This window comes from Rhinolophus sinicus, chromosome 14 (genome assembly GCF_057876585.1).
Source record: "Rhinolophus sinicus isolate RSI-liver-muscle chromosome 14, RSI-T2T, whole genome shotgun sequence".
Lineage (NCBI taxonomy): Eukaryota > Metazoa > Chordata > Mammalia > Chiroptera > Rhinolophidae > Rhinolophus > Rhinolophus sinicus.
Window position 1 is genome coordinate 57820529 of NC_142514.1, and position 25922 is coordinate 57846450.

The 25922-nt window shown below is 36.4% G+C and overlaps 1 protein-coding gene across 2 annotated transcripts in view; it reads left to right on the top strand.

Annotated features, from left to right (window-relative positions):
- Window positions 1–4574, top strand: part of GIPC2 (GIPC PDZ domain containing family member 2) — a 70659-nt gene extending 66085 nt beyond the window's left edge. For both annotated transcript variants that reach the window (XM_019743360.3, XM_074334994.2), the window contains one exon: window positions 3818–4574. In XM_019743360.3, coding sequence (XP_019598919.3) covers window positions 3818–3978 — 161 coding nt within the window. In that variant the 3' untranslated portion in view covers window positions 3979–4574. The remainder of the gene's footprint in view (window positions 1–3817) is intronic.
- Window positions 4575–25922: the final 21348 nt, after the last annotated feature.

Here is a 25922-nt window from a genome sequence, read left to right on the forward strand (position 1 = left end):
TTTCTGGGCTCTGTGCACTAAACAGTGCTTCCTGAGGTACCAGAAAACTATGTATCAAGGTGTTTCTTATAGCTGTGTGTGTGTGTGTGTGTGTGTGTGTGTGTGTGTGTATGTGATAGAGAGAGAGAGAGAGAGAGAGAGAGACAAAGAGAGACAGAGAGAGACAGAGAGAGACACACACAGAGAGAGAGAGAGAGAGAGAGAGACAAAGAGAGACAGAGAGAGACAGAGACACAGAGAGAGAGAGAGAGCGAGCAAGAGAGAGAGTTGATTCAGTCTCTGTTGGTGAACATCTGATCCCTGTCATTGTTTCTCCCAGCATTTAAGAGCATCAGTTATCTGCACTGTTAGCTGCTGCTTCAGAATGCTCTGTAGATTTTCTTGTATCTTTTATCTATACACATCTTATTTCTTCCTCAAATTGATTGTATTTCACCTGTATGTCAGTGTAATCTTTAGGTAACTGTCTCAATAAATGCTATCTGTAGGGTCTATGAGAAATATTTAAAATGGTAGACCAAGCAAAATTCTGAACTCTAGTCCAACTTTTGCAGTACTTATCTTTACATTTTGACTACTCCTTTTTCACATCCTGGCCACCAGAGTTCTGGGCTTTAATTTCCCCAGTGCATGCTAACTATGTGAGTACAAAAATTATTTCAGTGTACCAAAGTCTCCTTCTGTGCCTACCCATCCACCAGCATTTGCTATGCAAGAGGCACTTTTATGCCTAAGGGCATAAAAGACTGAGTTTGCTGTTCAAGATCCCTTGAGAATTTATTCTCTAATGTGACATCACATCAACCATCAATAAACCCTCAAGGGACCTTGGCGATTAAGAAAATCTGTAGGTGAAAATAATGATAAGACAGACAATACAGAGCAAAGTTAAATGTGTATTGTAAGACCTTATTATTCAAGCTGTGGACCAGGGACAGGCATTACCTGGGAGGTGTTGGAAATGCAGAGTCTCAGGCTTTGTCGCAGAACTGCTGAATGTCCAGAACCTGCATTTTGCCAAGATCCCAGGCAATTTCTTTGTGCATTCAAGTCTGAAGAGCCCTGGCAAAAGGCTTTAGGGAATGCAGATGTCACTTCCAGGTGTGGACACAGGGTTTCCTGGGAGAAGGAACCTTGAGGAGAGAAAAGATTTTGATGATGGAGCTAGTGATTAGGAGGGGTTTATCCTGAGCAAAGGCAGGAGGGAAAAAAGATGGCATTTTGGGTGGTTAGTTTATGAGGGCATAGCATTCCTGTCGAGGCGTACAGCCCTTTGGGAGCCAGGGATGCTCTGGATCAGAATGTTAGATCAAGGTTTAGAGATTTTAAGACAAGCGTTGGTGACCCAATGAATATTTCTCTATGTGGGAATGACACAGACAATCCCAGAGATGGAAAGGAGCTTCCTGGTCCTTTCCTCTTGTTGCCTAGTAGGATCAGAGCTGTGCTTTAGGAAGAGAAATCTACCGTGTCTATGCTGGATGGTTTGCTGACTAGGACTGGAGATTAAGGAGATAGGATGGTGACAGTGGGAATGAATGCAAAGGAGCAGATTATAGAAATTGCAAAGGTAGAATCAAGGTGAGGCAGTTTTTGGTACACAAGCAAGAAGAGAAAGGTTACAGTGAGAATGATTGCACCATTTATGATGGTGGAAACAGGAGACAAAGTAGCAATTTCTTCTGAAGGGAAGATGATGTTTGATTTCTGGACATTTTGGTTGATGGTCTAACAGAACACCTAGGAATTCTGGTCTATCAATTCTTCAGAAATGGGTATTTGGAACTCATGAGAGAAGTCAGGAATGGAAGCAGAGGGTTGGGACTTTCAGCAGTAAGGTCATGGTGAAGCTGGGGTTGTGGCTAAGCTCTCCGAGGCAAGGGACCTAAGGAGAGGAGGGACACAGACAGAGCCTCCAGGTTTATGGGGAAATCGACAGAGTACTGTTTCTCGAGAGCTTGGTTACTTATCTCACTGGGTGAAAAAGATACACTATGAGGGCCGCTTTCCTCTTTTCATGACAGTAATACTATGACTGTTAAAAGAGCCAAAGCAGTCTTTATACACATTAAAGTGTTTCTTAATGGATTAGGAAATAATTTCCAAAATACAGCTAGTACTCATGAGCATGCAGAGTAAATTTTACAAGACAGCCATAGTTTTACTGCATCAAACAGGCCCTAACTTAAAAAAAAAACCAAAAACCCAAAAACTCAACAACAAACTTTCTCTTTAATTTGAATGTATCTACTGTATTTTAAGTTTTCTTCCATTGTCTGTATAGAGGTTCCTCTCTTTGATATTTTATTATGGTGGTAATTTGTAAATGTACAGTACAGTTGAAAGACTTTTTAGTAAGTACTTCTATACCTATCACCTAGATTCTACCATAATTATTTAACTATAATTGCTTTATCATATCCATTTCAATGAAGGTGGTCAAAAGAATGTATTTACCTCTATATTTTGTAATCTCTCTGTTGAAATATCTACACATTTATCTCCACTGATCCCTATAATTCCAGTTCCACAGAGTTCATTCTAGTTTTTTTCTTTCCCTATTATCTTTTTCTGACAGTGACAAACCTGGTTTCCATTATTCTTGACACACACACACACACACACACACACACACTCTTATGTGAGCAATCCTTGTGCACGTAACTAATCTGTCATCAATATGGCTACTGCCCTCCCTCCCCCACCCCACATGCCATCCTTACCACACCTGGACTCTCCACCACACACCAGGCTGTCCAGCCGTGTGGAAGCCCTTCCTCACCTTACTAGGGCTTTGGTCCCTGCAGCAGGTCACCCCGTCCACATCCTACTTCTGCTCTGACTGTGGTGCCTTCTATGGACTCTCCCCCTCCCCCATAGCTGGGTGTGTTAGTACCAAACTGTTTGAGATAAGGAACAGTTCACATATGCTCCTAAGAGTCTTAATGGATTTTAGCTAAAAGACCAGACCTCTTGGCTCATTCAGAGAAATCATTCAACCTTTGATTTGTTCAACCTTAACCTGGGAAGAAAGGAGAGACTGGACTTTGGCGTTTACGTTTTACCTGGAGGTTTTTCACCCAAGTTCCAAATCACATCCACATTGTCTCTTTTTGGTTGCTACACTAGCTGAGTCTCATGGGCTCCCAGCCAGTTGGGGCAGGTCCCATGGGAGTGTGTACTCCTGGAGATGCTTGTTCCCCAGACATAAAATATGGGGCCCAGGCGACTTACTAGAAAAACAGAACAAGGGCACCACCTTTGTTTTCTATCCCAAACTGGAAAGGGGCTCAGAAAATGTTACCTTAATTTCATGAGTAGAAAGATTATCTTTCCCACCTTCTCCCTGGCTTACTGTTCTATTGCAAGCTCTTATCTTTTATTTTTTTCCTTTGGGGAGGGAGGACTAGGTACCATCATAATTGAGGGTGGGGGCTGGTGTAGGGGCAGAGAGCTCATGACTGTGCAGAGGTGGGCGCAGGGATGTGTTCTGAGTTTCCTGGCCAGGCTGGCCTCAGGTTTGTCTTTCAGGGGCTCTTGCTCCCCCCATGGTAATACTGGAGGTTCCCAACCTACCAGCTACAAGGTGGAGGAGAGGGCAAGGGTGGCAACTGCTAACATGGGTGCAGTGGACAGATTGTTTAAAAATATCTTTGCTATCTTGATATGTGATGGAGAGTATCTTGTTTTATTTTGTACTAGAAATATATGATATCTAAGCATGTTCCTTTTAGAAAGTAATTTTCCTGGTACTATTTTTCTCAGTCCTCTGATGCTGTCTCATGTATCGTTCCTTTTTCAAAATTATTTTTGATAGCTACCACAATGTTTGAAGCTGGAAAGGACAAAGGCAATCCAGATGAATTTGCTGTGGCACTTGACAGCATTCTTGGAGACTTTGGATTCCCAGATGAATTTGTCTTTGATGTGTGGGGAGCAATCGGTGATGCCAAACGAGAAGGATTATTATCTGGATGATTCATCACTGGAACTGTGAACCATTGTTCCCTTTAAAAAAAAACCTGTAAGATCTGCTTTTAGACACTGTTGTGGACTCTGGTTTGGTTTTATGTGTATGGAATACATTCTTTGAAATATAATTTTGACTCCTGGGGAATTTTTAGTGCTGTTGTACATGTAATATGTGTAAGATAAATTACTTAAAATATCAATTTTAATATTCATTCAAAAGATTTTTTAGAGTTTTAGGGAGTATTTCTAGGTAGATGATTTTGCTCCCCACTAATACCCACCTTTTGTTTTCCACATATACATAGTTGATTGCAATAGCTTTGTAGTTCTTTTACAAAATGTTAATACAGTGAAAATTAGGATTGGAGTATGATTTGCCTCAAAGCATCTTTATTTTGTTAACTAGCTTGAACAGGATACGTGCAGGAAATTGAAATGTGAATTATGCCTACTATAGTTCTGGAATCATTGTTTTATTTTTTTAATATACTGAGTAAGGGGAAGAATATTTCTATAGCCTGTTGGTGTCTATAATCTACTTCCTTTGTACAATAAGGATTGGTTGATTGTCATAGTTTGCTTCTTAAAACCTGTTGTTGAAATCTATTGTGCTGTGTATTTCTTTGCATGTGTGGAAGAAGGGTGATAAAGGCAGATAGGATAGAAACCACTTATATTTGATTTTTATAAAACACTTCTTAAAACATTTTCCTTTCCCACCCATACCTACTTTTATGTTACCCTTTATGTGCACTCCAGGGAAGTTTTTTTATAGTCTTTGCAGAACTTTTCTTTTGAAAGAGATTTACTCAGAAAATAACTATGTTTGAGAATACTTTTTGGGTGAAAGAGCAGTGCTTTTAAGCCCCCTCTAAACTTTAGAGGAATACTATCAGAAATAGATTTTCCTCCAGTGGAAATAAAGGAGGAAGAGAGAATTGAGAAAATATATTAGCCTATTATTTTAGAGTTCTAACAGATCCTCTCTAAAACCTTACATTATTGAGAAAATTGAGGGTAAATGACTGTCTTATCATTTTTATTTGACATTTTACAGATGTAAGAGAAATGGAAATAAACGGTTTCAACATAGATCATTTAATAAGGCAGAGCCTGGTGTGACCAAGCATTCTTCTAAAGTGTTAGATGGAAAATGGTATGTGCTGCCACGGTAATCAGAAATTATAACCTGTGAGGGATGTATTGTAGGAAATCAGAAGTAGTTTCCGTTTCATGCTGGGTTAATGTTTTAGGATAACTCTGTTGTTTTCTGGTGCAACTTTCCTTTTGCTGCCATCCACTCCCCTTCACACAAGTTTAACGCTGCAAAGCTGATAGTCTTTGTCTCGTTAATCTGAAAACTGCACAGAAGCTGTTTTAGTGATTAATGTGTAACAGAAGTACTTTATAGAATATGGATTGTCTTATTGCTTTTGCCCATCATTTGATAATAGGATCCAGCTTGGGCTGTAGTTTATTGCTACTTGTTTCATGGATTTCTTTCGGAGGTCCCCAAATACCTATAAATTCTTAATATCATCTCTCTTAGAAGGATACACAAAAAAAGAGCTAATGTTTTTAGGGATGGGAAAGTTAATAGATGAATTAGGAGGCCCATAAAAGCATTTTATTTTTTAATTTTTAAAAATATTTTTCTTAAAATATAGCTAACATACAATATTATATTAGTTTCAGGTGTACACCATAGTTATTCAACATTTATATACCTAAAGAAGTAATCACCATGATAAGTCCAGCAACCATTTGACACCGTAGCATGCTATCACAATATTATTGACTATATTTCCTATGCTGGACATTACATCCCCGTGACTTATTTGTTTTACACCTGGAAATATGAATCTCTTATTCCTCTTCATCTTTCGCCCCCCCCTCCTTATTTTTGATTTTTCAATTACAGTTGACATTCAGTAAATGTTAGATTTGAAATGACAAGTCATTGTTTATTATTGATGCATGTGAGTTTCTCCTTCCTTTTTGGGCATGCCTGAAGATTGACACTTGGGGCCGATTCCCTGTGATTTATGGTATCTCAAATTCACAGAGTGTGCTCACCATGATCTTTCTAGAATTTTGGTGTGTAAGGTACTGATGTCCATGTACAGCTGTAACTCTGCTTGTCTGTTAGCATTAAATGGGCCGTTATCATCATTAAGGGGTTCAGCGGGGCACAGGTACTTTAATGCTAATAGGTTTTCCCTTCAAATGTCTTTGTCTCTTAACTCTATCACTAGACTGATAACAAGGCAGTTTCTTTATGTCATTTTGTTCCTTTACCTGAATCTGTATCTGTTTGTGAACCTCATGCCTTTTGGTAACTGTCAGTGCACAAAAGGAGCACAGTCTCTTTCTGGTTGTCACAGTCTACAAGAGTAGGCTACCCTCCTGTTGCTACAATGAGGCACATCATTTTCTTTTTAACATGCCATTTCATTTGCACCACTAAACATTTTCAGAAGGCCTCTGTCATTTTCTCTTGTTCTATATAGTTTTTCTTTTTCCAGCGGAGGATGATTCTTTTATTCTTGATTTCCTTCTGTGCAAAACGGCACCTCTCAGTGGCCACTGAGAGCACACTGTATGTTTCCTGCGTGGCAGAGCATGTCGATGATGACTGAACGTCAGGCTCAGGCCTTGCACATGGCTTCGTCCTCATCAAATGTGCACGTTCTGATGATTACAAAGAGGCACATTTTGGGATGCTGTAATGTTTCAAAATATAATTATATAATTGTATGATGTGAAACTCTTTAAGAATTTAACCTCTGGGGCTGCTACATCCAATATTATAATGTGACAGGGAATGAACTAAATAGAGATATTGTCATGCCGGGTGTCAGGTGGGTCTCTGGTCCCACTCCCCTCATAAGAATGCAGGATATGGTGAGGCCAAAAAGGAACACCCACAGAGCCATAGGTAGGGGAGTCATACCACTACATTCTCGCTGGCGGCTGGGTTGGAGACACAGGAAGCAGGAACCACACGATCTGCAACCTGCCGTCTGCTTCTCTGCCAACCAACCTCACTTGCTAGCTGCAATCCGGCGTACTAACTGCGATCCGCTCTTGCTAGCTCAGCCACCATCTTCTTGCTAGCCCCCCATTTGCTGCTAGCGTAGCTACGGCAGTTACATTAGTGGTCAATGGCTCACTGGTTACAGCTGACGGCCAACTAGCCACAGCCGATGGCCATCCAATCACAGTTGATGGCCATTTACTACCTGAGCCAGCACCTTTCCACGTGAGGGTGAGAGCCTGGAAACTGCACTCCTGGCTCTGTCCCCATAGATATTTTTACAAATGATGTTTAATTTGTAATATTTCCCCGACAACTTTAACAAATAGACATTTTCCAAGTAAAGCACACTTTATTTAGGTCCATGTTATTGCTAGACCTTCATCAAGTCTAGAGAGAACCTTCCCGGTGTCCGCCACTTATCTTTGCCTTACTTGCATAGTAGCAAAATGAATTTCATCTACAAATGAAGTTTTCAAAATAATGGTTCTTTTACATAGAGCACAGTTATCCACCAAAGATGTAAAAGATTGATCATATAATGACCCCTTTACTCTCTGATGCATCTAAAATTGGATACCAATACATCTAAAAATGGATGCCAATAGTATTGCTATTATTCTGGTGGAAATAATAGGTTAGAAGCTTTAAAAAGATAGGAGATGCTATTGAACTCGTAGTCCCAAGTCTTAGTGCTCTGTGTAAAATGCACATTTATTATTCTCTTGACACAGATTGAAAGGGAGATCAGAATAATTACAAGTCCTTACACATATCATGGTTATAAAATGTTTCTAAGATTGTGAAGTGTACAAATGGCACAGCCTGTCCCTACCTATTACCTGAAAATCTATTTCTAAGAAATGACTCATGGTTATTATGTGCTAACAGGGTGAAAATTGGATATGACATCTTTATTTAAATTGGAGACATTAAGTCTCTATAAAACTTAAGTACAGCCATAGATATTTTTCAGGCAGTAATAGAAAGGGGGAAATTAAAAAAAAATGTCTGAAAGTTAGTCTTAAGTAAACATTCTATATTTTGAACTGTTTGTGCCATGCAATGGCATTGACTATGTACAGGCAAAATAGTCTACTTTTCTGGGGGGGAAAAAAAGTTTTCTCTTTTATGAAAACTCATAGCACATACTTTAACATTTTTTTTGAGATTGAATTTTAGAAATCTATTAATATGTGAAGTTGTAAATTATATTTGATATTATTTAAAAGTGTATTACTATATTTCTACATGTATATGTACAAATTTTCATGTATTAATCAAGAGTAAATTTCTTATAAAGCTATAATAATTTTATAATATTTTATGTATTTAAAATATGACTCCTTAAAATTAAAACTTTTCATGAAAAAAGTGATGAATATTTTATCATGAAAAACATAAAGATTTGGGGTTTTAAATATTAGCCTTTTTAGTTTTGTTTAAATAAATGATGGGAATAACGTGATTGTTCAGGCCTTTATGTTTTTAACATATCTTTGGTATATTTTTTTTCCTTAGTGTATTTTGTACAAGGTATGATGTCTAAGGTCTCTTATTTTTAGAATCCCCAAATTATTTGCTTTGATGCAGTAAAAATACATTAGATATGCACTGCCACAATACTCTAGGATAAAATAGTCATACACTGTTTCTGTTATAAGATGGAGGTTTAGCCACGGTCACACTTTCCCCTTTATTCAACCAATTTTATGGCAGTAGTTTCCAAACAATAATCTGAGTAAGTGGAAGAAATATCAGCCCATAGCTCTTAGTAGTTCTGTGTTTTGGATTCATAGAGTGTTTTCACTTGCTGTCTTTTCTGCCTTGAACACCTCCTATTTGCATAGTCAGATCCTTGTCATCCTTTAGTTGTTAGTTTAAATGCCACTTCTTCGGAGACACCTTTTGTGACTTTCTCCCACCCCTTATTGTGAGCTTGCTGTTAACTCTATTTTGTTTCCGCTGAATATCATTATTTGTAATTAGTTTATTAGTTTGTTCTTATTCTATATCCCCACATAAATATCAGCTTCTTGGGGGTGGGATTGTTTGTATCTTTCTCACCATTGTGTCCTCAGCACTTAGATAGAGCCTGATATACATTCAACAGTAAAAAAAAAATTATTTGTTAAAGGAACTTTAACAAATAACTTGTTGTGCCTACTGTGTGCCGAGTTGCAGCATCACATCCCCTGATCCTCCGCAATCCCTGATGTAGGTAATGATTATCTCCAATTTAAAGTGGAAGAAGCAAGTAGAGAGAAATTAAATAACTTGCTCTAAGGCACATATTTGGTTAGTGGCAAAGACAGGATTTGAACCCAGTTTTGAGTTGAAATCCTGAGAGCTCTTTGAAATCAATCCTGTTAATACTTTACCGGAGCAATGTTCTGAGTCACTCAACTGAGGAAAGTTGTTGGAGGGGATTAAAACCTGGAGAACAGGGTTAGAGGTTCAGTTAACTGCTCTTGTCAGCCTAAGTAAGGGCACAGCTATACAGAGGTCAGTCCAACAAACAGATTTAAATGAGTGATGGATTTTAGGTTAGAAACCATATACTGAAGGGTCTTAGTGGTTCTTTAGGTTAAAAAAATTATAATTGGTAATAATTGTCCGGATTAAAAAAAAACAAACACATTGTTATCACTGACATAATGAGTTCTTGCTAGTTTGACTTAAAAAAAAAAAAAAAGATTTAAGAAATGAAGGGGCCGACCATTTCTTGGAGAGTGAATGCTGGCTTTAGAAATCCTTTAAAGCTTCTTCTGGTTAAAATGATTTCAAGCTTTAATTGTTTTTACTTAGTCTGTGGGTAATTTGCTTCTGGAATCATTATTGGTTAGTTTATGTTTCAGAAAACAATTAAGCGTTGATTGCTGTATTCTTTAAACCTTTTTAAATAGTGTGAAACAGAAATTTTTTAAAAAAGTAGCAGCTTGTTATCAAATGCTCTGTGTGCCATTTACTGTTTGTCATTAGCATTTGACGTTTCATGGAGCATGGAATCTTACCATTAACCATTTTTAAGTCTCTAAAACACTCGAGTTCTGAGAAATGAATTGGGAAGTTATATTGCCCCAGAAGGCCCATTTCTGAACTAAAACTTTCATTTACATGCTGAAGAGGTGAGTTTATAGAGATAATTTCAAATTCCCTGAATATGTCTCCTACTCATTTCTTTTCTGTAGATAAGTGTGGTCAGTTTCAACATACTAACTCATGAGTTGATGAATAGGGAATGTCTGTGAAACTTCCCTCAATATTAAACCCAAAGTCGTCTTATTAGTAACTGTGGAATTTAAAAAGTAAAATCAATCATGTTCCTTTCCAGAGAATCAAATATTCATTGTAGTCAGGACATGTTTTTTGATTCCTATTTAAATGAGGTCCAAAGAAATTCTGAAGTGGGAAGGTATACTGACTGAGAAATTGAGACACATGGCATTTTCAAGAGTGATCATTCTAAAATCCTGTGGAGTATATCTTCGGTTCTCTTTTTTTGACTTTCTTGATAAACATTGTTAATTACCTTGGTTTCATCTTTTAAAATAAATTAGCTAGTTTCCAGAAACATTCCTCCAGGTGATCTAAAGCTTATTTCACTGATTAGATGGAGATGTCCCAACTTTCTACCACCTTGTTGCCCAGTATGGCAGAAGTGAGTTCATTAGGCAATTTTTAAAGTCTACCTTGGCTGACCAGTAAGCAGCACTGTCTGTCTTGGTTGCTACTTCAAGTCTATCTGAACCTGAATAGTAAGTCATGTATTTGTTATATTCTTGTTGTATCTGTTCTGACTTGTCCAGTCTGATTTTTGAACTTATCTGTGATCCCACTAAGGATAGCCCCTTGACAGCGAAAGTGTGTTTGATACCCACATAACTTCTCCTTGGAATCTTAGGGATTATATCATGTGGTCTTGGGGAGTATTCAGAGCAAATGACTAATTCTACAAAACCAACCAAGGTTCCTGTAGACCTGAGAGGCAAAGAAATGACTGGGCACTGAAGTACTGCAAAGGTGCTTATGATTACTATCCTGTGAAAGTTATAGATGGCTTCATGCCAAGCCTAAAATTAAATAGATACATTAAAAAACTTTAAAACCTCATTCTGACTTCAAAACTTGTAAATAAGTTTCAAGCAAGCAGTTAATTGTGACTTTATTTGTTCTTTGTCTGAATAAATAAAACAAGTTGAGCTTCTTTGTGTTTAGTAATTAATATGTGGATGAGTCACATCACAAAAAGACCTTGTTTCCACTGAGGTAGAATTCTGGCCAGAAACTGATTCATATATTAAGTACTGTTTCAACAGCTATCACTTGAACTAACTTTTCTTCTCTCTGATGTTTTTCACATTTAACTAATTTACCAACACTTTTGAGGTACAAAACTTTGTACTTATAGGATATTTTTCTTTTATGTATTGCATGTTAGCCTGATTATCACCTGATGTTACTGGGGAGAATCATTAGCTATAAATTACATGACGTTTGTTAGAAACAAGAGTTTTTCAAGTTGGAACTATAGAACTGCTTCCTTATAGACTATACTTGTCATTTCAGGTCCAGGGTCTATATGAATGTTTTCCTGCCACTGTGTGAGGTAGAGTCTCCCATGAGAGAAGCAGCTAAATCAGAGATTAACACCCTCAATTAAAAATGTTTTCTCTAGGCTTTATAACTGGTCATGGTATAATAGAGGCTCACAGAGAATAGATGTAAAATCAAAGGGGAAGTAGAAAGCCATCAGTGGCTTCTAGAGAATGTCCCCTTACTAGACCTACCGAAAGGCCGTGTTTTAGACATTGATCTTATTTTAAATGTCCAAATTCTTCATGTTGCATTAGTAAGGATTTCATAATCTCTGGTGCTTAGTAATTGGTTCCAGGAATAGAGTGGACAATTAGATGGTGAGTTTTGGATGTTAAACGGTTGTTAGATCCCATCAAAAACTCCACTGTGTTTTTGTTTTATTTGTATTTTACTTTCCTTACTGGGTGATTGAAATGTTCCAATTTTCTTACTTTTCCTTAAAAAAAAAAATCCTTTCTTTCTATACAAATTGTGGTTCACTTGAAAGAATTTTATTAGGCTTACTTCATTATTATAGCATATCTCAGTGCAAAGGATATAGACAAATCATATTAAGGAACTGATAGGCTATAAATTGATCTAAATGAACAAATGGCTTTTTTGCCTCCCTCTGGTTCATGTTAAAGCACCTTCTCAATGAATTACATATTACTATTCAAATTGGATTTTATAAGCAAAGCTAAACACAGTGATGTTTTCCTTTATTTGTGCTAAGAACTGATCTAAGTGAGCACTTATTCTCCTTTAATTATTTTAGTCACTGATTCTTAATTAGTGTAATTCCACTCCTGATTATTTGACCGCTGAGGCACTAGTTCAGCATAATAAATATTTTCACTTTTGTTTTGAAAATTGTAGATAACTAATGTCTTAAATGTCCTCTACATTGAGAAATTCATGGTGCTGTAATTATCTTGGCTCTAAGGTATAAAGGTGAGTAAAAATATCATTGCTATATCATTTAATGTACTACAGCATAAGCCTTGCACTTAGAATTTCATTTAGGCTATAAAATGTTGTAGAATGTATAACATTTGTAGATTTTGGAAAGTCTGGGATTTTCTAGCCTATCCCTCTTGCAACATGTGATAAAGCGTCTAATAGCATCAGATTCTTTTTCCTTCTTTTTTTCAGTTCTGATTCTTTTCATCATCTGCAGCAGGTAAGAGAAATAGTACATGTAAATATATCAAATTAAGTAATACAACATTAAAGAACAATAGAACAAATGGCTCATAATGAGAAACAGTATTGCATAATGGTTAAGGAAATAGGTTGAAGTCATATAGACTTGGATGCTAGACTAGCTGTTAGATAAATTCCTTAACTTCTCCAACAGTCCATTTTGTCATCTCTTAGATGGGAATAAAAATACCTACTTGTTGTAAGGTTTTTATAATTATTACATTAGATAATATACCTAAAGCATTTAGCATACTATCTGGAACATAGTAAATATTTAATACATTTATATATTATCGTTGCTGATACACTTCCAGGCAGACAGTGAGTTTTCACGAGCTGGTGGAGAGGTTTCTGAATATGATGGCAGCTAGGTTAGAAGTGCCTGATTTGCCTTCTTCTATTAGCCCATTTAAATAATCTTGAAGAATACAGAAAACTAGAATATTCAGCATAATCTGCCCTACTTGAGAAGGAATTTCCACCATAGATAAAACATATAATTTTCTTGGAAAAAATACCTAATTGATTCAATATGAGTAGAAAACCTGACTAGTTTAATAACCATGAACTCTCTATCTCCCAAATGATTCTATGTGCAGATAGTTAGAAAAGGTGTTTTTCAAGTTTTGAAAAAAGATAATTCCTATTTTATAGAAACTGTTACAGAGCATAGAGACATCATGCTAAATTTTTATCAATTAATTTACAAATGCAGCATAATGCTAATATAAAATTTGATAAAATGTGTCAAATACTTGAAGAGATTTGGATACAAAGATGATCACCATGATGGAATATCATTAAAATGCTGTATCGAAAAGACATTATCACAAGAAAATGTATACTATTTAGTGAAAAGGAAGGGCACATAACTTTAATTCAGCAGGATCCATTTGTTAGTAAAAAATATAAAAGATAATAATATAAATATTAACAATATAAAATCTGGGTAGTACAATTGTGAGTGACTTGTGTGCTCTTCCTTGTGTATTTGTCTATTTTCCAAATTCTCTACAATGATTATATATTATTTCTATACTCAGAAAGGAACATTATTCAAAAAGAAGACAGTGGCTATATCAAAATGTAGGCATAAAGGATATAGTAGAATTGATAATGTTTATGAAAAAAGATTGGTTAGACAATTTCACATGGCTAACTTTGTCTTTAGAAAGCTTTGAGAGGTTGATCCTTTAATTTTTCTTTTCTTCATTATCCATTTAGTCCTTTAAAAATTGAAAAAAAAATTTAAGCACATGAATTGTATCTGCTAGAAGCTGTGGAGGAACTTAATTTGGAATATAGGTGATGTTTTAACGTTGATGAGCTTTCTGTTTTAATTTTTTTCCTACTTCCCATAATGTGACAAAATGGAAGAAGGCTGGTTTATTGAAAATTCGGTAGCAAATAATTTTTATCAAAAGTTTAAGGTAGGTACACATAAATCAAATTAATTAGAAAATACTGTTAGACATTTAAAAATGATTTAATATAGCAAACAGGAAAATTTTATATGCTAACTTGGATTTTATGCTTCCAAACTAACAAATTGAATTTTAAGCTATAGCGGTATCTCCCTGCACACAATAGACACTCAAATAATACATGAAAAAAATAATAAAGGAATTGTCTGAAAACTTTATTAACTTATATTCTACTCATCTCATGTTCCAAAGACATTTACTCTGGAAGAATTTTAGAGTATTCATTCTCTCTTTTGTTCTTAGGCTTAACAGATATTATCACCAGTGTGATAATGTTCTCTACAGTGATCGTTGTAACTTCCTCAATGTTCTACATCTTTCAAAATCCGTTTACATTACTTGAATTTCAAAATTATCTGGTATTATAAGGATTATTCAAAGATTCTATTAGGGCTTTGTGGATAATGTAGATCACATGATTTAATTAAATAGTAGTAATAAATATATTAGTTTTATTTATTTTATTATTTTTTTAAACAGGACAAAATTTATTTAGTTGTATGTGAATAAAAATTACTTGGACACATGGGGGGAAAACTACAGAGCACCTAACATAAATATACAATGAACCTTTTATAATATCTTCAATAAACTGTGAATAATAATATTTTAAACTGGAAATAATACATTTGCTGTAATTCTTTTTTTTTTTTTCAAGAATATAGTGCTTTACCATTTACAAATCTTTCACATACATTCCATTTGACCCTCACAACAACCCTGTGAGGTAGGCAGCACACATATTCTTCTCATTTAACAGATGAGGAAAGTGAATCTCAGAGCAGTTAAGTAATGTGCCCAAGGTTCTACAGTTAGTAAATAATTTGTATTAGCATCAGTCTTTGGCCTAAAAATTCAGCACCCAACTTCCCCTCATGCTTGCCCTACCTACTTCACAGGGATAATGAAGATAAAATGACTTCAAGGCTATAAAAATACTTTGAGGGAAAAAAGCACTATATAATTATACCCTCAAACTATAATTTTCCACGATATATGGCTCATTCCCCTTCTTATCCCAACTTGTGTGTGAACCCAGAATTTTATATTGCCTCTGTTCTGTGCTCAACTAAGCAACTAATGCTGTAATTCTTTATAGCATTCTCTCTTATTCTAGTGTCAACATGAATATTGCAAACAGGTTTTACTCTATTTTTGTAAAACAGGAACTTCTGATGTGGTAGAAATTACCACTTCCATAATGTACAGTTGTTTGTTGACTTACTGTATTTATATTAGTTTTAGATATTACTTTGTTGAGAGGAAAAGAAGAAAATGCTATTATTCATTATTTATAAGTAATATGCATAACATTTAATAAATATAACAATTTATTTTTAATATATTAATAAAATATTCAGATTCTGAAAGTATTATGAAGGGGAAAAGCACTTGAGATTTTAGTACTGTTAAATATTTTGATGTGTATACTTCCAGTAGTGTTCCTATTTGTTTGCTTGTATATTTTTAACAAATTGTGATCATACTCTATTTATTGCTTTATGTCTTAATTATTTTTCCTTTACCAATATAGAAGTTGTCATAAATGTTTTTCTAGAACATGATCTTAGTGATTAAATTTTATTCCTTCTGATGACTGTATCATGATTTAAATACACTGAAAATTTAGGTTTTTAAAATAGCTTGCTGCTATTATGAGTTACACGGTGATAGAGTATTTCTTTTTTCCATTAAAGAAATAAAAAATTCCTTAAAGACATACTATACAAAAACATCCATCAATTTATCATCAGAAAAATGATTTTAAAATTATTTGTTCTATCTAAAAACCTTAAAGGGTAAAACAAAAAACTTGATTTTTGTTATATTTATTATTTTTTAAATTTATAGACTGTGAAGGAAGAGATTTTAGGGATGTAAAAGAGAACTGATTCTAAGGTATATCAGAGAAATAACAAAAAGGCTAATTGGAAAGAATGATGTGGTAGGCAGACTTCTAAGACAGTTCTCAATGATTCCCACCTATTGGTATTTGTGCCCTTGTCTAATCTCTCTTTAGACGTGAGTGTGGGCTGGCATTAATGACTTAGTTCTAGAAAATAGACTATGGTAAAGGTGATGGGCTGTCACTTCTGTGACTAAGTTACAAAAAGTATGACTTCCATCTTGCAAGCAGATCTTCTCTGTTGTCTTCTTGGCTTGCATGCTTTGATGAAGCAAAATGCTGTGTGGTAGGCATACATGGCAAGGAAATGAGAGAAACCTCTGGCCAAAAGCTAGCAAGGAACTGAGGTCTTTAGTTCAACAGCCTGTGAGGAATTGAATGCTGCCAGTACTCAACTGAGTGAGCTTGGGAAGTCGATCCTTGCCTAGCTGAACCTCAGATAACAATGTAGATTCTGGGCCAACCCCTTGACTGAGAGACCATGAAGCAGAGGATCCAAATAAGCTCTGCCCAGACTTATGACTCCTGGAAACTGTGAGATAATAAATGTGCATTGTTTTAAGTTACTAAATTTTGGGGCAAATTGTTATGCAGCAATAGAAAGTAATACAGATTTGACTAGAAAGAAGGGGCAAGATGAATTCAAAGACCATGGAAAAGGAAAAAATGCTTATATTGAAGATCATAGAAAACACAGCAACTTTTACTTTTTCAGGTAGTTTTGTGAGTGGATGATAATGACTATTTTCTTTTTACAGTTGTTTTTAATCTATTTGATAAAATAACACTTCCTATAGAAAAGTTAGCAAATATGGAACAGTTCAAAGAAAAGATAAAAATCACACATAATTTTACCAACCAAATATAACTACAATTATTATTTTGATATGCATTTTTCAGTCCTCTGTCTACAAAATCAAGATTGTATATTCAGAGTGTTTTAGAACCTGGCTTCTATTCTAAACATGTCTTATATTTTCTACTTCATATTCTTTCACACGTCTTTTAAATGGTTGTATAGTTGCCTGTTGTATGATATATTATAATTTATTTAACCAAGCTGCTATTATTTGACACTTAATACACTATATTTTAATACATGATATTTGGACTATCCCAGAAATCAAGGTTACATGGATGATATTTGTGGGTTTTTTTTTCATGCTTTGCTTTATCTTAGATATGTAAGTGATATATTTTTAGAGCTAAAGAGGGACATAATTTTTAAAGCCAGTTCTCCCAGGCAAACGGCATATTATGCTCCAGAAAATGTCATCAGGGGCATTTCTGTCCAGTGTTCAATGAAAGAACTTAGGTAATTGAATCAACTGACTAGTGGAAATAAGCTTGGGAAATGTTAAGTATCTGTGACCTCCTGATTTAAACAAAATTTTGGGCTCTAGGGGTAAAGTAAGTCATCTTTTGAAATGTAGCTAATGTAAACAAATAGAAAAATGTTATAATAAAATACCTGCCTCTGTCCGCCTTTGTAGAGTTTGAGGCATCAAGCAGCTGACCAATGTCGGTGGGACAGAGATCTCATGTGAGCACCAGAACCAGCAGGGATGTATGTTGTAACCGTGGTTTTCACATTTGATTGAGAGATAGAGTACATATGATCTCTTTCAGCTTTCTTCCTTTTGATTGTTAAGCTTGTTTATTTCCTCTGTTGTCTAAAACCAGTCTCAAAATAGGTGCTGAAACATTTAAAAAGCACATAGCAGCATTTTTCAAATAACCACCTTTCTAAATGTTTTATACTGTATTTCATTGGTTTTTAGCAATTTTTAAAAAATTCAAGCTGGAGATAAAATTGCCAGTGACTTAAAAATGCTAAATTCAGGCCTTTCCTCCCGCTTGTCTCCAAGCAGATTTCATTAATCGCAAGAGATGAATTAACAAAATATGGATAGTCATGTGTCTGACGCAGTGTTTTGCTCTAGAATCTAGATGTTATGTTAACACCTCCTCGAATCCTAAGAGTCTATGCTTTTATTAGTAAGAGTGGTTAGAAAAATTGCTGGGTGACTTCTAACCCTGGGGTTAATGATTTTCATTTTTCTCTGACTACACTTGAATTCTAATGAAATCTCTCCTTCTATATCTACCTTCTTGTGAGCTTACTCTGTGTACATGCAATTGGCTGTGCTTATTCTTTCAGAGAGAATATAGGAGTTTGAAGGAGCACTTTACTCAGATCGAAAGCTCTGGACCCTATCTCCTAGGCTAGAGGTTCTGCTTTGCTCTGAATGTGTTGAGATGACAGCTTTATTTAATTGGTGCTTTACATATATTGATTATGAAACATTTGGATTTCTTCCCAGGAAATGTACTACATGAAATGAAAAGGTTTTGAATTGCTATTTGTATATCTACTGTGTTTCCCCGAAAATAAGACTTAGCTGGACAATCAGCCCTAATGCGTCTTTTGGAGCAAAAATTAATATAAGACCCAGTCTTATTTTACTATAAGACCGGGTCAATACAATATAATGTAATGTAATGTAATGTAATGTAATGTAATGTAATGTAATGTAATGTAATGTAATATAACTGGGCCTTATATAACATAATATAAGACTGGGTCTTATATAACATAACATAAGATCAGGTCTTATATTAATTTTTGTTCCAAAAGACGCATTAGAGCTGATTGTTGCCCCTGTTAATTTGGGTACCCATTTTTATAGCTCTGTTATAGATTCCTTTATAATAAGTCTTGAAATCAAATGGTGCAAGTCTTCCAACTTTGTTCTTTTTAAAAGCTGCTTTGTCTCTTATAGGACATTTGCAGTTCTATATTAATTTTAGACTCATCTTTTCAATTGCTACCAAAAAGCCTGCCAGGGTCAAAAACTGAAGCTGGAGAAGGAGGGGCTCCAGTAGGAGAGTTGGCAAATCAGGGAAGTCACTAAGTAGCCCTTCTGAAGCACTGGCATGGTGGCCAAGTGAAAGCTAGAGGGAAATCTGCTGACAAGGTCTGCAAAGGATGCTGGTATCGAGGTCTTTGGAAGGCTGTGACCTAGCTATTGGCTGTGAGTTTGCAGTCAGGCATATGGTAGTGGGTTGCTATTGGTCAGTGGGGTGGGCAGATGGGAAGAACAGCTGGAAGAGGGTGCAGAGTGGAGAAGTCAGACTGGCACCTGCTGGAATCTCTTCATCTCTCCTCACCTCTAACCACAATGACCTTCAGCGCATAATGGCTGTTGCTTCACTTCACTTTCCAAATCTTGTGCAAGTTTTCCTTTTGGCTCAAGCTAACTCAGAGCCAAATAGGAAAGAGGATTCTAAAATGTAGTTCCAACTTACCTAGACTGACAGAAAAAGACCTATTTTCTTTGACTTCTCTCTCTGCATCACCATCTTCATCCAACATGCAGAACAGTACATAGTTCCATCTCAGATCTAGACTCACTTTTGCCACCCAGTAACTTGGATTATCCTTTTTAAAGGCAAACTGACCATGTCATTCTCCTGCCTAAAGTCCTTCTTGGGCCATGGTCTTGAAGGTAAAGTTCAATTTCCTTAGCATTGCATAAAATCCAGTCATGATTAGGAGATGAGCCTAGATTCTGGAACGAGAATTTTTAAGTTGGAATATATCTTAGCCACCTGCAAAATGTATGCTTTTAGGCAAGTCACTTAATCTCACTGGGCTTCTGTTTCTTTAACTGTGAAATGGGGGAGGAGAGTAAGAATAGTTGTTTCCTCATTAATTTTTGTCAGCATTCATTGAGATGTCAAGGACTTAGTATAATGACTGGCACATGCTAAATTTTCAATAATAAAATTTGAAATATGATTATTATTCCTTCTATAGTGTATTCTCTCAACATTGTCCATCCTCACCTTAACTCTATGTTTTAGCTAAACTGAACTCCTTGTAGCGAGTCTCCATGTCATGACCTATCCCACCTCTGCCTTTACATATAACTGAAGGACCTTTTTTTCTCCCCCTGGCTAGAATCTGCTCATTCTCTAGGACTCAGTGACTCATCACTTCCTTCTGGAAGTCTCCTCTGATTCCCCCAGGCTCAGTTAGTGGTTGCTCCTTTGGGCTGTCTTAGCCTTCAGTGCTTGGTTATATCACAGTGAATTCTGTTTTTCTGTTACCTGCCCATCTTTCCCACTCTGTAAGCTATAGACTGTCTCCCTTGTTATGGTCCATGCCAGACTATAAACTCCAGGTCATGTTTTCCTGGAGATTAGGAACAGTTTTGCTTGTCTTTGTAATCTTAGCTCCTAATGTAGCACAAACTAAGTTCTTAAGAATGTTTGCTATAGCAGGTTCTCAAAAATGTTTATTGAATTAATTCATAGTGATGCATGATGAGGGCTCTAATAGGCATTATTATACTTTAGGGAGAAATATAAAGACAATGGAGGGAATGTTTTGGGATAATGCATAATAGTAGGAATTCTAGAATTCTGAAATTTAGCGCTTTGGTAGATTTTAAGGCATGCATGTTTCTGTTAAGAATGGAAATTCTCTTAATAGAAAGAATGACTGTAGACATTTTGATCAAGGCATTGTTTACTAGTATTTATTCAATACCTGTTACTTTAAGAACTCTTCCAAAAATATTATTGAATAATCCATTTTTTTTTAAAGAGTATTCTGTTCGTCAATGATCATTTGTAATACCTAAAAATATGAAGTAGCTATCCTTGGCAAATTCTGGATCAGTCTCCTGGGAACTATCTGTTAATTCCATAATGTCTGTATGAGTTCAATCATTTTAACAGTATACCTTGCCTCAGTCGATCAATAGCTTATACCTAAAGTTTCTGGCGATCTTTTAATAAAGAGAACAAGTAATTACTCTGAGGTTTTTTTTCTTCAAAATTTCAGATTTCCATGTACCGATATGCTTGAAATAAAGTACATCTGTAAGGATTTTTTTTCATATTAGAAATTTCTGGACAAATAATCATTAAGTTCCTTAAGGTTTGGAATAAAAATGTCAGTGCATAGACTTAATATCAGAAGCTATTAAATCTAAAGACTTCTGTGGGCTATAGATATTGACCTTTTCCAAAAACTTGTTTCTTTTCAAATAGATTCTTGCTTTGGTATAAATAAAAGTTGTAATAAATATGGAAATAATCACTCTCAACATCATATCACGATTTGTTAGGCTTATGATAATAACTGCTACTCAATGCATCACAATTCTAAGATTAAGAAGAGTGATTTGTTAAATATTTTTGCATATTACAAATGAGTAAGAATATGATGAAAATCTCACTAGAGGAATGGGCAAAGGGCATATCAAGGGAGTCAGAAAAGAAGAAATAAAAATGGCGCATAAATATATGAAAAAAAATTTAACCTCATCAGTAAAGAAATGCAAACCAAAACAATGAGATATCATTTTACTCTATCACAATAGCAAATGGTGTGAAGAAACGGATGTTGGGAGTATAAATCTGTACAGTCTTTCTCTGCAATTTGATAGTATCTGTGGAAAGGTTTAGAAATGCTGTTAGCTTTGACTGCGGAATCCCACTTCCAGAAATTTGTTCTAAGACAATAATAGGACACAAGCAGAAAGGTATAAATGTCAGCATATTCACGGCAACCTTGTTTTTAAAATGGCATTGTGTGATAATGTTCTTTTGCCTGGTTTCTGTATGGAAGGACAGCCACTCCTGTAATACTTCTAGTCCTTCTCCCATCACACATTCCTCTCCAGGGCAAAAGGAGTAACTTGTTTGGTTGGGGAGTCAGGGTTCTGCTGCCTCCATTCTCACACTTGGGGATCTGCAGAGAGCATGTGTTCCCATCAGCTTCCAGCCACGTGGAGTTTTTATGGGGAAGGCCTCCCTCCACTGCGAGGCCTGCAGTTTTCCAGCTCTGCCTGTGCCTGTCTGGAAAACTCTCTTTAATTCCAGCTACTGTGTTAGGAATCTCATTGGACTGCACATCTGATCCATGTTCTCCATCCAACTTTTATCAAAAGTAAGACTGATAATCTGATTTCCGTCAGTCTGACTCCTCTCTATTGCTCAGTTAGTATTGAACTGGGGTTCCTGATACCCCCAAGAAATAACGACAACAAATAAAATTTGGATATCCCAAAGCATGGATCAGTTAAAAAGTTATGTCTGTAAAACTGAATATGATACATCCATTCAAAATGATCCCATTGATGTATATATTGATAAATGAAGAAAAGAAGACTCTAATATTGCATTTTGCATATGAACACATGTATTTATACAGTCTGTTCTTTTCCTCTCTTTCTTACTTCACCTGTATTTTCTAAAGCTCTCCAAGTATGTAAAAAATGATTAATTATATTTTTGCCTGTTATAGGCTGTATTTACGGCTGTGTTTACTCTGTTAATGGTGGCTGGTATGTGCTTTCTCTTATTCTTTTGTCTCTCAGGCGGTTTCCTTGACAGGGTGAGAAGGTCTTGGTCACAGGCAGGAGATCTGGAATTGAGTCAGCTTTTCCCTGCGGGAGAACTACTTTACTTGGACATGTTTCACAGGACCAGGCCCCCAGGTGGTCTGTGGCTACTGACTCCACGCCTCTACCTTCTCTGTAGCACCTTACCTCGTCAGAAAGGAACTCACCTGTGGACCTAAATGAGGCAATAGTCATCTTGTTCCTCCCCTGCCCCTTTCAGTCTCCTTCCCAGGAAGCTGGAGCTGCTAAGCCAGTGCCTCAGCCATCCTGGGGCTGCTGAGGGTTGGGAGAATTCTCCCACTCAAGAGAATAAAACCATAGGTGATAACAAGCTCAGGGAGAGCTGGTGCACAGAGTTACTTCCAAATTCCCAGAGATGCCCAAATCATTATCATTTGCAATGGCTCCTGGGAAATGGAATTTTCCATATAAGTGATGTTTCTAGATTGCTAGGATTTACTACTTTAAGAGCCTATACTATTTTTCTTAATCTTTTTTTTTTTTTAATTTTTATTGGGGAATATTGGGGAACCGTATGTTTTTCCAGGACCCATCAGCTCCAAGTCAAGTCGTTGTTTTTTTCTTTCTTTTTTTTTTTTGTGTGTGTCAATCTTGTTGTGGAGGGCGCAGCTCAGCTGCAAGTCAAGTCATTGTTTTCAACCTAGTTGTGGAGGGTGCAGCTCACTCGCCACTGTGGGACTCGAACTGGCGACCTGGGTGTTATGAGTGCTGCGCTCTAACCAACTGACCCAGCCGGCTGCCTTCTTAATCATTTTGAATATAAATCTTACTGAAGGACTTTCAACTTATTTCCACATTCAGCATTTTCTTGATGTCTCAGTCTCATCCTCATACAGAACGTATTTTATTGTGCTGTAGGATAGTGATGTTCTCTGAGCACCGTGTAGTCCTGAAGAGCAGCTTCTGGGTATATTTTCAAGGTCATGCCTGTGTTTTTTATATTGTCAAAGTACTTCCCCTGCTGGAAACTGTTCCATCTGACAATCTGTGTGCTCTGGTTGAGACCCTGCTATACTGAATTGGCATTTGCTGGGGAATGGCTCTGATTAGCATCAAGATTTAGCATCTTATGGCAGACAGATTTCTGCCACTGTGAGGCCATTTTCATTTGGTTCTGAGTTTGCTGCTGGGTTTGGCCACTCTGGTTATAGTGGTCAGCAATCTGACTCCTGGTTGAATGGGTCATTCTTATACTTTGCAACAAGACTTCTATTCACCTGTTTGATGACCAAATTAAAATTCACATTTTGCTTTACAAAGAGGTTTCCTTATAGATTAATGGTCATTTACATTGTAATTTTAGGAACTGTGGTTCAAACAAATGAAGTCATTTTTCTAATCTTTTTCACAATAAAATGTTTGTTAATTCAGGATCTGTTTCTGAGGCTATTAGACTAGAAATCACAAGCTATTTCTAAGAGAATTCCGAGGGGACAGTTGAATGATCATGTACTCATCCATTTAATAACTCTATTCAACTTAATTAAGAAATGGAGTCTTTTACTGGTTTTCTGTTGCTAAAGTATAAAGTACAATTGCTTTAACATTCTATCAGTCAGTTTGGTTGCCTAAAAGCACCCAAAACACAGTGATTTAAAACAAAAAGTTTTTTTATGTTTTATGATTCTGTGGGTCAGTGGGCAGCTCTTTCGGTCTGGGTCAGCTTGGCTGGAGTTAGATGGTCTGGGTTGGTCTCACTCACATATCTGGGATGGCTGGGATGACTGGGGCCTCTTTCCATGAAGATTTTCATCCTGCAGGGGGCTGACTTAGGTGTATTATATTGTGGCAGAAGAGTTTCCAGCAGCAAGACAGGGCAAACCCAAAGTACATGTATTTTTCAAGCCTTTGCCTATGTCACATTTACCAATGTCCTATTGGCCAAAGCAAGTCACATCGTCTTCTGTGCATGGGTACAGAGAAGCATGATTTATGAAGGTCATTACTGCAATGATCTATCACAGCATGTTCCAAGCTATCTTCTAACCCTGCAGTTCCCAAACTCTGGCTGAGATGCCCTGGGAGGCTATGTTGAATTCACAGGGTGTGTGGTTGGATATTTTTAAAATTTGAGGGAAACATAATTCTATTCTGTTGGACACAATGCAAGCTTGATGTATGTCCCAGTGTCAGCATCATATGATACATCCCTTTTGGTGCTGTTGTATCTTTGCAAAGCTGGATTTTTGCTGGTTGCTGTATTTATATTTGTTCCCCATTTTGGAAAACCATATCACCAACAGCCAGGCTGCTTTTGGCATTCTCATCACTAATACAACACACTCAAATCAGTTTATGTCGGTGGATGTCAAATTGCCATGAATTCCATGTATAGGTGCACTGACTGCTTCACTAGTCTCCTGGTATAACTGTGACTAAGCCTATTGACATACACATTATTTTATTATAAATTACATTATTTTTATTTCTCCTTTGTATTACAATCAGGGAGCTATGTTTTTTTTTTGTTATAAAGTGGTATATATTATGGTAGATTACAATTTGATATGAATTCCATTTTAAGATAGTATTTGGAATCAGTAAAGAACAGATTTCTTTTTTGCAGGAAAACCCGTTATTGACTTTCCCTGGAGGGCATATTGGCTCTGAGGGCAATATTACTGGGCCTGAACTTGAAAGAGTTATTAAATATTTCAAGAGACTATATTCTGTGTGTTAGTTTTCAAGAAACCTGACCTAATTTACCAGAGAAATCAGGCTGTTCAGGTGACCTCCTTTTTTTTTTAAGTTAATTTTTGTCCTCTTGGCTGAACAATGTTGTGCTTTTCATTCGAGGGACCAACTTTGTCAGGGAAAAAAAAAAAAAAAAAGAAAAGACTCTTTTGATTTACGTGTTTTTTTTCCCTCTTAGGAAAAATATGCTTTGGGAGGTAAAATAACTGTGTGAAACATCCATATGGCAACTCAAAAGGCTTCCTGTTTTGAGCAAAATGTCCTATTTGCTGTTTCCTGCTTGACAACATTCTATGTAACCACAGGAGTGCCCTTTCGTGGGAGGGGGTGTCTTACTGCCTGTTATTAACAATGTTACTTTTTCCAGTCAATCATATAATTGTTGAGAAGAAGGTAAAAGTACAATAGTTTGGGTTTGAGTCTTATCTTCCAAACAGGGGGTTGTTCCGATTCCAGAATGGCTGCTCTGCTTGATTGGGCTTATCCAGCTTCAAAAGGAGAGGGAGTTCTTTATTCTAGACACTCCTTTGGAACTTCCTTCTTCTTGACACCTCTCCCCCAGCCCTGCCTTGCCCCAGTGGGAGAAGTGCTTCCCCAGGGACTTGCCT